Source organism: Rhinoderma darwinii, chromosome 5 (genome assembly GCF_050947455.1).
Source record: "Rhinoderma darwinii isolate aRhiDar2 chromosome 5, aRhiDar2.hap1, whole genome shotgun sequence".
In the NCBI taxonomy this organism is placed as follows: Eukaryota; Metazoa; Chordata; class Amphibia; order Anura; family Rhinodermatidae; genus Rhinoderma; species Rhinoderma darwinii.
The window spans coordinates 27,095,452-27,112,256 of record NC_134691.1 but is presented as its reverse complement, the minus strand read 5'-3'; the positions used below and the strand labels follow the sequence as shown (position 1 = coordinate 27,112,256).

Here is a 16,805-nt window from a genome sequence, read left to right as displayed (position 1 = left end):
ATCTTCTGGCAGCAGACAAAGCGGAGTATAACTTTGGAGGTACCCTTTAAGCCCAGGGACTGGCAAGGAATTCTGACATGCATGGATCCATAAAAGTCGTCAAATCCACAAACTTCCTACTACAACATGGGAGTAAGCTGGCGGCTGGCAGAACAAGCTACAAGTATGCTACAATGACTGAGAATCAACAAGCTGCGGCCTGCCTCGCACTACATCAACTCTACTCAATCCACGTAAAAGCAGTCACCTAAAACTGCCAAGACCAAAATAAGAACAGTAAAAAAAAAATGAAATTTCTGAAAAGGTCATAGTTACATTTTCTACACGCAAGGAAAAAACAGAGTGGATCGTCTCTAATCCTGCACTTCTGAAGACATTTTCGGCATAAGGTTTGGGACAGCAACTTCTGCAAAGTGTTGGTAGGTGCCAAGAAACATCATAAAATGTCACCGTCCATACATTAAAGGGGTTGTCCCACAAAACACATGTATTCCCTATCCACAGGATAGGGGATACATGTGTGATCACTGGGGGTCTGACCGCTGCAAACCCCAGCGATAAGGAGAACGGAGGTACTGAAAGTCCCTGAAGTGCTCCATGAGAAACTGGGACTTCCGGGGTCTCTGTCCGGCTTGTGTGTTCGGCAGCTCCATAGAAATTAATGGAGCACTGGTCACGCATCGGCACAAGCGTGACTGGCGCTCATTCATTTCTATGGAGCTGCCGGACACAGACCCCGAAAGTCCCACTCTTCTCATGGAGAACTTCGGGGGACTTTCGCTCCCCCGTTCTCCTTATCGCTGGTGGTCCCAGCGATCAGACCCTCAGCAATCACACATGTATCCCCTATCCTGTGGATACTGTTATATAGTTCCCACATACTAATCATAAACCGCAAAACAATACTGGGTGGTTTTAGCTTGCTCCTGGGGTTTCGATCCTTAAAGAAGGCCTCCAGTGGAGACACAACGTTCCATCCTTGCACCCCCCACCTGACTGTATACCACACTCTACACTTTTATGTATACTGTACTTACTTTTTGAACTGCGGCCTTGTCTGTGCTTTAAAAAAAAGCCTCCATCTTGATTCTTAGATTTCCCCAGCTTTCTCTTCCTCTCTGCTTTGCTATGAATCCCATGTTGTTTCAGCACAGCATCACATGACCAGCTAAAGACCATACCATCTCTGCATGCTGGGGGACACTGTGATTATCATTCTCTCTATATTCTCCTAAATAAGCTGAGAAACCATAAGTATACAGACAGGGGGGCCGCACTATATTCTTCTACATTATACCTGTGTGATAGGAACCTGTCTAAGTATCAGTAGTAGCTGATGATTGAAGTTTTTGTCTCACCCCCTGTTTAATACTAGTGTGGTACAGGAACTGCTAAAGCCTGTGATGGGTGACACATAGATTTCCATAGACTCAAGTAGAGAAAGCGTCACCGAGCCGGATCCACACTGATGCTAAGCAACTGTCCCAGTCTGATATATAGAGATAGACGCAGCAAGAAAAATAACAGGTGAGAGACTGACACATGGAATACCACAATGGTACACGTGCCATATGCAATTGCCCAGTTTGCCACCCTCTAAAAACGAACCTGATCTTAGCCATATGCCATCAATGACTGTGGTGGGGAAACCTCCATCTGTATACCTCCCAAAATTTGAATCCCAAATCCTTAAGTCCCGCCCCTGCTTAACTCGGGAACACTCAAACATCCTAGAGATGCTTCTTTAGGCAAATTTATATAAGCTCAGTTCCTCTTGTGGTCTCAGACTATTGGAAGGTATATCTCATATCATGGACAGTAGGCTTATTAATGTGTTTTGCGTAGGAAATATGTGGTTGTCACTTCCTTCCCCTAAGGAACCATATTGCCAAGTCTTTCTCTAACACCTTAATAAATGCAACGTATCATGGTCCAGAACTTTGAGATTATAAAAAGACATTGTTTATGATAAATTGTCCCTACGTAAAACTTATGATAAGTGTATTTAGGTCTAAATAATGTCTAGTGTACTTGCCCTTTAACTCAGCAGAGCTGAGAACTTCTTCAATGACTTGTGGTCAGCGCTAGCTGAGTACATGAGTATAACATATAGTTCTTCAGACAGTTTTTACTAGTGGACGAATACGTTCTGGTGGCTGCCGTCCAATAGGTGCATGACTGAATATCCATAGATGCTGCTTAGATGGATCCATTTGTACCAGATATCTGCCAACTGCTGGGACCCCAATATATTAAGAAAGTATCCCATTACTTATTGGTTTCTGTAACCTTCATAGATTCCAATGGAGAGTTATATATAGGCCAGATCTCGATCAAGATCAATTCTAGGCTAAACTCGTTCTTGACATGGGTGGGGGTCCCATCTACACGTGATATGGAGGGAAAACTATGGTCACCGTTGATTTTCTTCCCCTCAATAATACTATAGAAAATACATCTATTTTTAAGACAGGGGCCCTTTAAATAAAGTCATTTATAGGATACCCATATTGTGGAACCCCAGTTCTGGTGTAACTTACATCTCCCATGGATTCCACTTCAGGGGGGCTGTACACTGTGCACACTGCACCCCCTGTATAACTTCATATTGGTATTGTATATTACTCTATTTAAAGGGCCAGCAACACCATTTTATTAGTCATGAAGAGAAGATCTCCGGTGACCATCTTATTCTGCCCATATCATAGGGAGCACCACACAGGGACAGATAAAGCAGCTGTACAGTGTGAGGACCCCACCAAACAGCTCCTCATACCTCAGCTTCCTGGACGCTTGTGACATGACATGGAGGATATAAGGGTAAACTGCAGTCATAGCTATTTTTTGGGGGATTGGACATCATACACACAACCTGTAGTGGCATTACATCTGCACACACACAAAGTAGAAGCTGCTGCAGAACATGTTTGAAAGCAGAAATTACAATGATTCCTGGACAGCTGACAGGGAACTGTCACTCGAAATTCACACTTAGTGGAGTGGTATAAGATGCACAAATACCCAATAACATATGACATGTCACAGCTGCTGCAGAACATCTTTGAGTGCAGAATTGTCAATTATAAGTCAGCAATACATGTATGCAGTTTTTTGTGACATCCAATTCAAACTTGAAAGTTAGTTACTATGAAGTAGTAATCTATTAAAATAAGTAATCTAATTCCTATACAGAAGCAGCTGCTGCAGAACATCTTTGAATGGAAAAGTTTCAATTATCGTCCAACATAGTCAAATTAGGCAGTGTAGACAGACTGTAATTATATATACTCAGCAAATACATGCTCTAGTCATACATCTAGTAAGATCTTTAATCCCTGTGAAACAGCTGCTGCAGAACATCTTTGAATGCAGACGTGTCAACTGTAATCTAGCATGGATACAGTAATAACACAAATGACATGCAGCTGTAATGTTGTAAACCCAGCAAACACATGTTCTAGTCATACAATCAATGAGATCTATCATTTCTGTGTAGCAGATGCTGCAGAACTTCTTTGAATGGAATAAAGAAGTGTCAATTATCATCCAGCATAAGACAGTGTAGGCAGACTGTAATCATATAAACTCAGCAAATACATGCTCTAGTCATACATCTAGTAAGATCTTCAATCCCTGTGAAACAGCTGCTGCAGAACAGCTTTGAATGCAGACCTGTCAATTCTAATCGAGCATTGATAAAGTAATAACATACATAACATGCTGTAATGTAAATTCAGCAAACACATGTTCTAGTTATAAAAGCAATGACATCTATCATTCCTGTGTAGCAGCTGCTGCAGAACGTCTTTGTATACAGAACTGACAGTTACAATTCAGCATGGTTAGAGCCTATAATAGTGTCATTTCTATACATTCATGACCTACATATACTAGTAAAAGGAGCCTTGCTCTAAGGCAGCTGCTGCAGAACATCTTTGAGTGTAGCACTGATGAAGTTTAATGTGCCCATACCACCTGTCAGAGCTCATCCCCAGCATGCAGCACTCACCCTCCAGAATCACCTCCCTGCCAGCCTTCTTCAGAGCCTGCACAGCCTCATCATGAGTGGCATCCCTCAGGTCCACCCTATTGACAGATAAGATGGCATCTCCAACATAAAGAGACTGTGTCTGGTCCGCTGCCAGCCCCTTGAAGATCTTGCTGATGAGAATGGGCATCTTGTTCTCCTTGCCCCCCTTGATACTGATGCCCAGCCCCCCCAACTCCTGCTTCACCACCTTAACTGCCCTCTTCTTGTTGGCAATAGCCTCTGGCACTTGCTCTGGCAGGTCTGTGAGTGCAGTCCTGACCCCCTTGGGGCTGCCAGGCTCCTGGTCTTGGGGGCTTCTGTAAGAGCCATTGGTAATGCCATTGGAGCTGATGTCCTCACTGCTCAGCACCAGGGAGTCCTCATATAAGTTCACCCCAACTTTGTGCCAGTGCTCCCTCACCAGAACTTCCAGCCAGCCGCTCCTCTGCACCCTGGTGCCCGGTGCTGCTGCAGCTACAGCCATGCCTGGTGCATTGTCCACCTCCAGGACTTTACTCCGAGTTCACACACTGGGAAATAGTTTTAGTGCCAACTAATGGCTTTCTGTCTCCTGATCCCCAGTGGGGTGGAGCAAAGAGCTGGGAAACCCGAGAAGAGCTGAGCAAACAAAGCAGAACAAATAATGCACAGAATCATCAGCTCGGTGCGGTGGGCAGGGAAGGTGGGAGCCAGGCATTAGGCAAGGCACAAGGTGGCGCCCCGGGCAGCACAGGGTTAATGAGGGACGCGTCCTGATGCAACATTGTATCCACTGAAAAAAAAAACATCCAGCAAGCGAAAGCAATGCAGAGGGTTAGTGGGAAACAGCGACATCTAGTGGACGCTCTGGGTGTTACAGCTATGTAAATTACACAAAAACTTTTTTGTTTGTTAACATTTTGATGTTATTTTATGTCCTTGTCGCTGCAGCAATTTTTTTTTAAATTTTTTTTTTGTTTTTTTTTCTTCCCCATATTCCAAAAGCTTTAATTTTTCTTTCGATCAAGCCGTAGGAGGGCTTGTTTTCTGCGGGAGTTTTGTAGTTGTAGTTTTTCACTGCACAATTTAGTGTACCATTTGATGTACTGGGAAACTGGAAAAAAAATTCTTTGTGGTGTGGAATGGGACAAAAAAAACAGTGATTCCTCCATTGTTTTTGGCGTTTTGTTTTTACGGCGTTCGCCGTGCATTAAAAATGACATGTTAGCTTTATTCTGCGGTCAATACAATTACAGCGATACCAAATTTCTATAGTTTTTTTTTACGTTTTATTACTTTTACAAGGAAAAAAAGAATTGTTGAAAGAAAATTAGTTTTATGTCGCCAAATTCTGAGAGCCATTACTTTTTTTATTTTTACGTTGATTGAGCGATGTGAGGGTTTGTTTTTTTATGGGATGAGCTGTACTTTTTATTGGTACCGTTTTGGAGTACATGAGACTTTTTCATCACGTTTTATTAAATTTTTTATGGGAGACCAAGTAACCAAAAAACAGCAATTCTTGATTTTTTTTTTACTACATTCACTGCGTGGGTTAAATGATGTTATATTATAATACTTTTACGGACGTGGCAATATCAATTATGTTTATGTTTTTTTTTTACATTGCTATAGGGGGAAATGAGAATTTTTTTTTTTAACAGAATAAAAAAGCTTTATTTAACTGTATATGACTTTTTTTTTTATTAGACCCCCTAGGGGACTTGAACCAGTGATTGTTGCATTGCTTGCATGATATACTGCAATACTAATGTTTTGCAGTATATCGTGATTTTTACAGGCTATAGGAGCATAAATAAGGCCCCCAGGTTTCCATGACAACCACCGACTACCCGCGATCGCGTCAAGGAGGGGCCGATAGGACGTTGAAGGGAGCGGTCACCTCTTTCTAATGGCTTACTTTAAAAAATAATATTAGGGAGTTATGAGTTAATAAAGGGGAGTCCATGTTCAGGACCATCATCTATAACTGTGTAATGCTTCATTTCTCCTGTGGAGGTGCTGCAGGGGAATCAAACACTTGCTGCCAGATCCTCCCAGAATTTAGAGCTAATCACTTTGGGTCCCAACATCAGGACACCCTGTGTTCACATTACAGTTGGGGGACCCTTATAACAGAATGGGATTGTTCACAATGAACAATCCGTTTAAGAAATGATATACTGTTATTATCTGCAACAGTAATGATATGTTCTTTATCTAAGGAAATAAAACTTTTTTTGGCTTGTGATTGGCAGAAACGCCATGCTGGCAGGTGTAACAGCGGCTTCCAAACCCAGACCCAGGAAACAAGGGTTTATAGGATCCCTCACAGGTGAGCGGTACATTCCCTTCTGTAGCTGATCAGACTTTTAGGTCAGCTGACCAAAACATAGTGATCTACAATTATCAATGTGCTTACGCCAGTTTTTGGCATCAAATTTGCGCAATTTTTTGCAACAATTCTCCTTCTGAAATTTAAAATGTGATAAGAAAAGTTGCCGTGGTCTCCCAGGAGATGTCGTTTAGGCCAAATGTATATGTCATAAATCTACATCTGGTCATAGCAGGCGTAGAAAGATTCCTAAACAAAATGCGCCAAATTGAATAAGAGGTGAGCACCAACAGCACAAATTTCACTGACTACCCTCCCCAGTCTTAGTAAACGTCGGCCACTGTGTAAAGTCAGCGCACCCATGCAGCTCCAACTAATTCCAGTAAGTGGAGACCCAGAGCTACAGGAGTATATATGTATATGTATTTGTGTATGTAAATTAACATATATGTATTGTGAGCCCTACGAGGACAGTGGATGTTGATAACTTCTGTGCAGCGCTGCGGAATAAGTTGGCGCTATATAAGCAACCAAAATAAATAAGTAAATAAATCATTTATTTGCACAGAAAAGTGTCTTCTCAGCTCATGAACCTCCATGTAAAATCCGTACCAGAGCTCTCAGGGTATGTTCACACGCACTGTTTTCAGACGTTATTCGGGCATTTTACGGCTCGAATTACGCCTGAAAAACGGCTCCATTATGCCTACAAACATCTGCCCATTGCTTGCAATGGTTTTTACAATATTCTGTTCCCACGAGGTGTTATTTTACGCGTCGCTGTCGAAAGATGGCGGGTAAAAAAACGCCCGCGAAAAAGAAGTCCATGTCACTTCTTGGGCCGTTTTTGGAGCCGTTTTTCATCGACTCCATTGAAAAACAGCTCCAATAATGTCCGTAAAATACGCAGCGAAAACGCGAGTAGTTAAAAAAACGCCTGAAAACAGCTCCGTATTTTCAGACGTACTTTGCTAAGCCGTGTGAACATACCCTAATAGCTACCACATGCCATTTAAAGAACTGACCTCTTAGACCTTGTTCACACCGCGCTAAAAAAAACCCTGACGTGTATACGTGTCAAAAACGCTAGCGTTTTTGTAAAGTGCTTTTTAAAATACAGGTGTTTGGCGCATTTTCGCTGTGCTTTTGATGCGTTTCGTGTGCGTTTTTCTGGCACGTAATTAGGACTCCCGTTGACTATGAGAATTAGGCCAAAGGATTGCCCTGACACTTCTTTTTTTACGTGATGCATTTTTTAAATACATATCGTATGCACCAACAATTCGCTTTCCCATTGATGTTAATGGGTCAGTTTTTGACGCATTTTTTGGGCACGTGAAACGCAACAAAAAACACTTCAAATATACGCCGTGTGAACAGGGCCTTATGTGAAATAGGGGCTACTGAACCCCCTAAGGCATCAGGGCCAGGTGTGACTCTGACCTCAGCATCACCTATAGCTACAGCCCTATATATACATGTGTGTCTTCATCTATGTGTGTGTGCATGTGTATATATATATATATATATATATATATATCTCAGTATGTGAGAATGTTCTTTGGGGCCCTGTGAATACTTGTTAGACCCCTGATGATTATAGACTATCATTAAGTGTCTCTGAAGTTTAATAATGAGGTAACTTGCATCTATTCTACTGGACTCTGCTGTGAGGGAGACATTTACAACCCTTAATTAAAGGGCCGAAACCTCTTCATGTCGGCGCGCTGCGAGCAGTAATGACTGAACCTTGTGCTTTGATAATGGGACCCTTTGAATTGTCACTTGACCAGATGTTTGTTACATGTTGTGAATAAAGTTGGTTTAATTGATGAGTCAAAATGTATTTATTCATCGAACTTCGGTGCAATTAACCCCTTTTGGACACAGCCTGTTTTGGCCTTGTGGACACAGATGATTTTTTCAAATCTGACATGTGTCACTTTATGTGGTAATAACTCCGGAACACTTTTACCTATCCAAGCGATTCTGAGACTGTTTTCTCGTGACATATTGTACTTTATGTTAGTGAAAAAATTTGGTCGATAAATTCAATATTTATTTGTGAAAAACTTCAAATTTTAGCAAAAATTTGCAAAAATTAGCATTTTTCTAAATTTAAATGTATTTGCTTGTGAAACAGATAGTAATACCACACAAAATAGTTACTAGTTAACATTTCCCATATGTCTACTTTATGTTTGCATCATTTTTTTTCACGTACTTTTATTTTTCTAGGACGTTACAAGGCTTAGAACTTTAGCAGCAATTTCTCATATTTTCAATAAAATTTCAAAAGGCTATTTTTTCAGGGACCAGTTCAGTTCTGATGTGGCTTTGAGGGCCTTATATATTAGAAAGTCCCCATAAATCACCCCATTTTGAAAACTGCACCCCTCAAGGTATTCAAAACCACATTCAGAAAGTATTTTAACCCTTTAGGCGTTTCACAGGAATTAAGGCAAAGTAGAGGTGAAATTTACAAATTTCATTTTTTTTGCCGAAATTCATTTGTAATAAAAAAAAATCTGTAACACAGAAGGTTTTACCCGAGAAACGCAACTCAATATTTATTGCCCAGATTCTGCAGATTTTATAAATATCCAACATGTGGCCCTAGTGTCCTACTGGACTGAAGCACCGGCCTCCGAAGCAAAAGGAGCACCTAGTGGATTTTGGGGCCTCCTTTTTTTAGGAATATATTTTAGGCACCATGTCTGGTTTGAGGAGGTCTTGTGGTACCTAAACAGTCGAAACCCCCAAAAAGTGACCCCATTTTGGAAACTACACCCCTCAAGGCATTTTTCTAGGGGTATAGTTAGCATATTGACCCCACAGTTTTTTTTTCAGAATTTAGTGGAATTAGTCTGTGAAGATGAAAATCACCTATTTTTCTGTGGAAACATAGAATTTTTTCCTTTTTACAAGGAATTTAGGAGAAAAAGCCGCTCAACATTTGTAAAGCAATTTCTCCCGATTACGGCAATACCCCATATGTGGTAATAAACTGCTGTTTGGTCCCACTGCAGGGCTCAGAACGGAAGGAGCGCCTTTTGGATTTTGGAGCGCAGATTTTGCTGGATTGGTTTTCAGTGCCATGTCGGGTTTGCAACGCCCCGGAGGGACCAAAACAGTGGAAACCCCCCAAAAGTGACCCCATTTTGGAATCTACACCCCTCAAGGAATTTTTCTAGGGGTATAGTGAGCATTTTGGCCCCTCAGGATCTTTTTTAGAGCTAAGGTGACGAAAAACAGCGATTTTGGCGCTTTAAATTCTTTATTTATTACAGCGTTCACCGTGCGCAATAAATTACGTTTTAATTTATTCTGCTGGTCGGTACGATTACGCCGATACCATATGTGTATAGTTTTTTTAAAGTTTTGCAGCGTTTGCACAATAAAATTAAGTTTCTATAAAATAATTTATTTTCTGGGACACGCTATTCTGAGCCGTAACTTTTTTATTTTTTCGTAAAAAAAGCTGTGGGATGTCTTGTTTTTTTGCGGGACGGGTTGTAGTTTTTATTGGTACCATTTTGGGGTAAATGCGACTTTTTGATCACTTTTTATTCTATATCTTGGGAGGGGTGGTGACCAAAAAAATAGCGATGTTGACAGTTTTCCGTTTATTTTGTTTGCGGCGTTCACTGTGCGGAAAAATTAACATTATAGTTTCATAGTTTGGGTCGTTACGAAACGCGGCGATACCAAATATGTGTACTTTTTTTTAACGTTTTCATTTTTTCCCTATAATAAATGACTTATTATAGGAAAACAAAACCTTTTATTTTTACACTTTTATAAAACATTTTTATTAACTTTTTTTTACTTTTTACACTTTATATTTTTGTTTATTAACTTTTTTTTTACTTTTTACACTTTATTTTTTTGACCTGCAGCTCTGATCGCTGCTAGAATACATTACACTACCTAGGTAGTGTAACGTATTCCAACTGTCAGTGTGACGTCACAGTCACTCTGACAGTTGGTCTACGAGGATCAGCAGAGGCTGATCCTCATAGGCTGACATACATGGCAGACCCGGGGGCCGTTGTCTGGCCCCCGGGTGCCATCACAAGCATCAGAAGCCCCCACGATTGCATGGGGGCTGCTGATGTGCTACAAACCCGCTACATGCGACAGTGTGCATCGGGAACGACACAGTGACTTCCTGTCACTCTGACAGGAAGCCTATCAGGACCAGCCGAAGGTTGGTCCTGATGGGCTTCCGTCCATGGCAGACCCGGAAGCCATTGTTTGGCTTCCGTTTGCCATACTAACTATCGGCAGACCCCGCGATTTCGGACGGGGGTCTGCCGATATGCTAGAAACCCCTAAAATTCGGCGATTGCACCCAATCGCCGAATTTTAGGGGTTAATTCGCCGAAATCAGCGGCAAAGGACCGCTGGCCGGCAAGAGGGGAGTGTCAGCTGTCGGCGACAGCTGACCTCCCGGTTCCCGGTGCACACTGTCGCCGACAGTGTGCACCGGGAAAAACTCAGTAACTGTACGTCCTCGTGCGGGAAATAACCTCCCGCGAGGACGGACAGTTACGTTCTGGTGCGGATAGGGGTTAATTTATATAATTAGATTAACCCCTTAAAGAAGATCTATCACCAGGAGAGATCCCGTTTTTAATTGATATAGAGTTACACGCCACCAAAAAAATATTTTCTAAAATATAACTGAAAAAAATTTAAAATAAAAATGTTTTTAAGGAACACGCCTATTATGCAAATAGGTGAATTTCACCTCAGGAGTAGGCACATGCATCCTCTTTAACAGCTACTATTGTGCCCAGCCGTGCCGACGTCACATTCCCACAAACTGCCGTGGCATAGACTAAATGCATGAGATCTCGCTATTTATTCTGAGAGTCAAACATCTGTGATTAAAGGAGCGCTGGTAATTCTGAATTATTATGCTATATTTTTGTAACTTTAAAAAAAATAATAAAAAAAAATGTAGTGCCAATAGAGGACTTGGACATGTGAACGATTGATCGCTTTAATATTAGGCCTCTTCCGGCCCCGGCATGTGAAGATGCACGCATAGAGCGCTCCTGCCTCCGCCTCACATATCTCTCAGCCAGACCTTACAACTTACCGCTGTGACACCCAAAAGTCTCCTCCTACAATTAGGGAGTTCGTCCGGTGAGTGTATGGACAGATTTGTCCACATTACCCACAGAAGTCCGGACGTTCTGCCGACCAGGCATCTAACATAGCGGACGAGTCTCTCCCGGCAAACAACCCTCCTGAGTCCCCAGAACTCCACTCTTCACCGGATTCGGTTATTAGTGAGTCGTCTATTCATATTGACTGTAAAAAACTGGCAATTTAAGTAGCCCAATTGATCTCCCCGGATTTACAAGAATCCCTGTCTAAAACTATATCCACCTCTCTGAACCAACTGCATGATTCGGTGGCGGAACATAGCATGACGCCCTTGAAATAGCTGTGCATCATGTTGATTCCGAATTTATGGATCTTCGCCAACTAGTTCAGGACACTCCCCTAGAAACTAAAAAGCTATGGGACCGGGTCGAAGATCTTAAAAACAGATCTCGCCGTAATAAGGGTATGTTCACATGCAGTGTTTTCAGACGTAATTCGGGCGTTTTACGCCTCGAATTACGCCTGAAATAACAGCTCCATTACGCCTGCAAACATCTGCCCATTGCTTGCAATGGGTTTTACAGTGTTCTGTTCCCACGAGGTGTAATTTTACACATCGCTGTCAAAATACGGCGCGTAAAAAGACGCCCGTGAAAAAGAAGTGCATGTCACTTCTTGGGACATTTTTGGAGCCGTTTTTCATTGACTCCATTGAAAGACAGCTCTAATAATGTCCGTAAAATACGCCGCGAAAAACGCGAGTTGCTACAAAAACGTCTGAAAATCAGGAGCTATTTTCGCCTGAAAACAGCTCCGTATTTTCAGACGTTTTTGGTCACTGCGTGTGAACAGACCCTAACTTGCGCATAGTGTGCTGGCCGGAATCAGTACTGGTGAAAGATCTGCGTCGTCTATGTGAACTAGACCTAACTTAGGATTTCAACATATATGTAAGGTGGAACGGGCTCAAAGAGTCGGACCTGAGCTTTGGCCAACTGTTTCCATTAAACGGAATGGAGATACGATGGCAAGACATCGACCAAGGCAGGTCATAGTTAAATACTTGGACTACTGTAATGACGGGGTAGGGAGACAGACAGGTGAGCCCTAATCTACCCGCCACTCAGTCCCTGCCTACTTGCAACGGCCCGTCCTAGGCGACGGCGTACAACTGGGCGACGGTCCCTACGCTCAATATGTGCACGACAGACAAACAGACAAGGGTACACAGAAGCTAAGGGAAATGGGGCAGTTGCCCACGGAAAAACACCGTGAGCAACAAGAGTAGTGAACAAGCCGAGTCAAACCAGGAGTGTATGAGGTACCAAATGCAGAGAAGGAGAGTAGTCAGTAAAGCCAGGGTCAATATGAAGCAGAGGTCAATAGTACAAGCAGCAGCAGCAGAGCCAGGAAACAGGCAGAATCACAGGCAAAGGAGGAGCAGGAAATGAAGGTATAAATAGACAGAGGGCGGGAGCTAGCTCCGTCGGCCAGGCTGTGATAGGCTCTCCCACTTCTCAGCCTCCCAGCCCGAGTGGTAGATGATCGAGTCACTCTATCAGACTTAGGAGCAGGTGAAGACTGATTAACCACGGGCGTCGACACAGAAGCTGTGCAGATCCTTTACAGTACCCCCCCTTTTATGAGGGGCCACTGGACCCTTTCTAGGTGGACCTGGCTTATTGGGGAACCGAAGATGGAACCTCCTGAGCAATACCCCAGCGTGAACATTCCGGGCGGGTACCCAAGTCCTCTCCTCAGGCCCGTATCCTCTCCAATGGACCAGGTACTGGAGGGAGCCTTGGACCATCTTGCTGTCCACAATCTTGGCCACCTCGAATTCTACCCCTTCAGGGTTGAGAACAAGGACCGGAGGTTTCCTTGAGGCAGCCAATTACGGGGAGCAGCGTTTCAGGAGGGAGGCATGAAACACGTCGTGTATTCGAAAAGACGGGGGTAACTCCAGTCGGAAGGAGACAGGGTTAAGGACTTCAATGACCTTGTACGGCCCTATATACCGGGGAGCAAATTTTTTGGACAGGACTTTAAGGCGCAAATTTTTTGAAGACAGCCACACCAGATCCCCGACCACAAACAAGGGGTTAGCAGAACGTCTTCTATCTGCCTGAGTTTTTTGTATGCTCTGGGACGCCTCTAGGTTCTTCTGAACCTGGGCCCAGACTGTGCACAGTTCCCGATGAACGACATCTACCTCGGGATTGTGGGAACCACCAGGTGTAACGGAGGAGAGCCGTGGATTAAACCCAAAATTACAGAAAAAGGGGGAGACCCCTGACGAGTTACTGACCCGGTTATTAAGGAAAAATTCGGCGAGGGAAATGAAGGAGACCCAATCATATTGACAGTCAGAGATAAAACACCTTAAATATTGTTCTAGAGACTGATTAGTCCACTCAGTTTGGCCATTAGTTTCAGGATGGAAGGCCGAGGAGAAGGACAGATTAATCTCCAACTTTTTACAGAAGGCTCTCCAAAACAATGAAACAAATTGTACCCCTCTGTCAGAAATTATATTGACAGGAACCCATGGAGACGCAGGATGTGTTTGACAAACAAGGTAGCTAACGTCTTAGCATTGGGTAGTTTCTTGAGGGGCACAAAGTGGCACATCTTACTGAAGCGGTCTACTACAACCCACACCACCGACTTGCCTTGAGATGGAGGCAGATCGGTGATAAAATCCATGGAGATATGGGTCCAAGGTCTCTGGGGAATGGGCAAAGAACATAGTAAGCCCGCTGGTCGGGACCTGGGAGTCTTGGACCTAGCACAAATTTCACAAGCGGCGACGTAGGCCTTAACATCTTTAGGCAACCCAGGCCACCTATAGTTTCTGGCAATGAGATGCTTGGTACCCAGGATGCCTGGATGACCAGATAGTGCAGAGTCATGATTTTCCCTGAGTACCCTTAGCCGGAATTGCAGGGGAACAAACAGCTTGTTCTCAGGAAGGTTCCCGGGAGCTGAACCTTGATCAGCCGCAATTTCGGAGACAAAGTCAGAATCAACAGAGGAAATGATTATACCTGGGGGCAAAACACAAGCAGTCTCTTCCTCCGAAAGAGGGCTGGCCATGAAACTACGCGACAGTGCATCAGCTTTAATATTTTTAGACCCAGCCCTATAAGTGACCAAAAAGTTAAATCTAGTAAAAAACAACGCCCATCGAGCTTGTCTCGGGTTTAGCCTCCGGGCAGATTCTAGGAAAACCAGATTCTTGTGGTCGGTAAGGACCGTTACCTGGTGCCTAGCCCCCTCCAAGAAGTGGCGCCACACTTCAAATGCCCATTTAATGGCTAAGAGTTTGCGGTTGCCAATGTCATAGTTACTCTCAGTGGGCGAGAAATTCCTGGAGAAGTAGGCACAGGGACGGAGATGGGTGAGGGACCTGGTACCCTGGGACAAGACAGCACCCACTCCCACCTCGGAGGCGTCAACCTCCACGATGAATGGCTCAATTTGGTTAGGCTGAATCAGCACTGGGGCCGAGATAAAGCACTTCTTAAGGACCTCAAAAGCCTGGACCGCCTCTGGAGGCCAGTGGAGGAGATCAGCACCTTTGCGAGTAAGATCCGTAAGAGGCTTAGCGATGACCGAGAAGTTAGCAATAAATCTCCTGTAATAATTAGCAAACCCCAGGAAGCACTGTAACGCCTTCAGGGAGGCAGGTTGGACCCATTCAGCCTCAGCCTGAACCTTGGCAGGGTCCATGCGGAATTCATGAGGAGTGAGGATTTGACCCAAAAATTGTATCTCCTGCACCCCAAACACACATTTTTCGGTTTTAGCAAACAGTTTGTTTTCCCAAAGGGCCTGGAGCACTTTCCTGACATGCTCAATGTGGGAGGACCAGTCCTTGGAAAACACAAGTATGTCATCAAGGTACACTACAAGAAATTCTCAGGATTCTCAACTGTATTGGGACATATCGAAGGCAGTCATGCGAGGTCATCTTATAGCATATGTGTAACGTCCGTGCTCGCTGACCACGAACTCCTTCCATCCAGTCGACGCTCCTTCTCTCCAGAGATGTCTGCACATACGGCCATCCTGTTCCACAGTGACCACCAGGGTGCGCTCGTGAGCTCAGTCCAGACTTAAGAAGCCAAAGCGCACGCACGTGGGAGATTGAGCTGATTGCTCCCCGAGCACCCTGGGCTATAAGAAGGTCCCAGCCCCATCCTCCGATGCCTTGTTGTCGTATCCTAAGTTTGTCTTGCAAATTGTCCCCTAGTGTTTCCTGCTCCCAGTGTTCCCTGTTCCTGTATCCTCTAACCTGTATCCTGATCTAGTGCCGTGCTGAGCTGTAGCTGTGCTGTGCTGTTTACCACGCCTGTCCTGCTACTCCACGCCTGACGTCTACCTGCTGCCTAGTCCCAGCCAAGCCTGCCTTGCTGCTGTCCGAGCTGCCACAGGTACCCTATATAAACTATAGACTCCGACCTGCACCCTGTTGGCCAGCTGCCATACCGCCAAGGCGGTACGGCCCTGTGGGTCCACGAACCCTACGTGACAATATGTCTCTAATCTTAAAAAACGATCCAAATGGAAAATTCTAAATTTTAGCCTAGCTCTTAGACAGGCATATACCCTTTTTCAGGCTAGTCCAACTTCATCCCATAAGGATCCTTGGCAAAAGGCTAAATGTGATTACGAACTGTGGTTGGACACAGGAGAGAAATTGAAACGCTCAGCCCATTAAGCGAAGTTGTTTCGTTTTGGAAATAAATTGGGTAGATTGCTAGCTCGTCTGTCCAGGGGCTCCTGGTCACACTCTCATATCTCCAAGATGAAGGATAGATCTGGACAATCTCATGTTCACCCGCAGCAGATAAATTCCATTTTAAGAGACTTCTACGTTGAACTATATGCTCGCCGTCAGAATATCTCTCCTCCAGTCCCTTTTGCCCTTGAATCCTTGAACCTGCCTACCCTTACAGAAGAGGAAAAATTACTTCTAGACTCTCCCATTACAGAATTAGAACTTAAGACATACATTAATTCCCTCAAACTTCAGAAAACCCCGGGCCCAGATGGATATTATGGCGAATATTATAAGATCATGAGGGATCAGATAGCACCATGTCTATTAGGTTTATATAATGGATATTTGACGGGACAACAGATCCCTGCCTCCTCCAATGTTACATACATAAAGGTCTTACCTAAGCACGGCAAGGACCCTGAACTACCATCTTCTTATCGTCCTATTTCATTAATTAATTCTGATATAAAGTTAATCTCTAAAATTATGACGGATCGATTAGCCATTATCCTTCCCAGACTAATTTCTCCCAGCCAGGCTGGCTGTGTCAAAGGCGG

The 16,805-nt window shown here is 43.8% G+C and overlaps 1 protein-coding gene across 1 annotated transcript in view; it reads right to left on the bottom strand.

The window, feature by feature from the left end:
* The window catches only part of SNTB1 (syntrophin beta 1), a 68,558-nt gene extending 63,842 nt beyond the window's left edge, over window positions 1-4,716 (bottom strand). Inside the window, exon 1 of the mRNA XM_075827969.1 lies at window positions 4,010-4,716. Within this exon, the coding sequence (XP_075684084.1) occupies window positions 4,010-4,514 (505 nt within the window). The 5' untranslated portion in view covers window positions 4,515-4,716. The remainder of the gene's footprint in view (window positions 1-4,009) is intronic.
* Window positions 4,717-16,805: the final 12,089 nt, after the last annotated feature.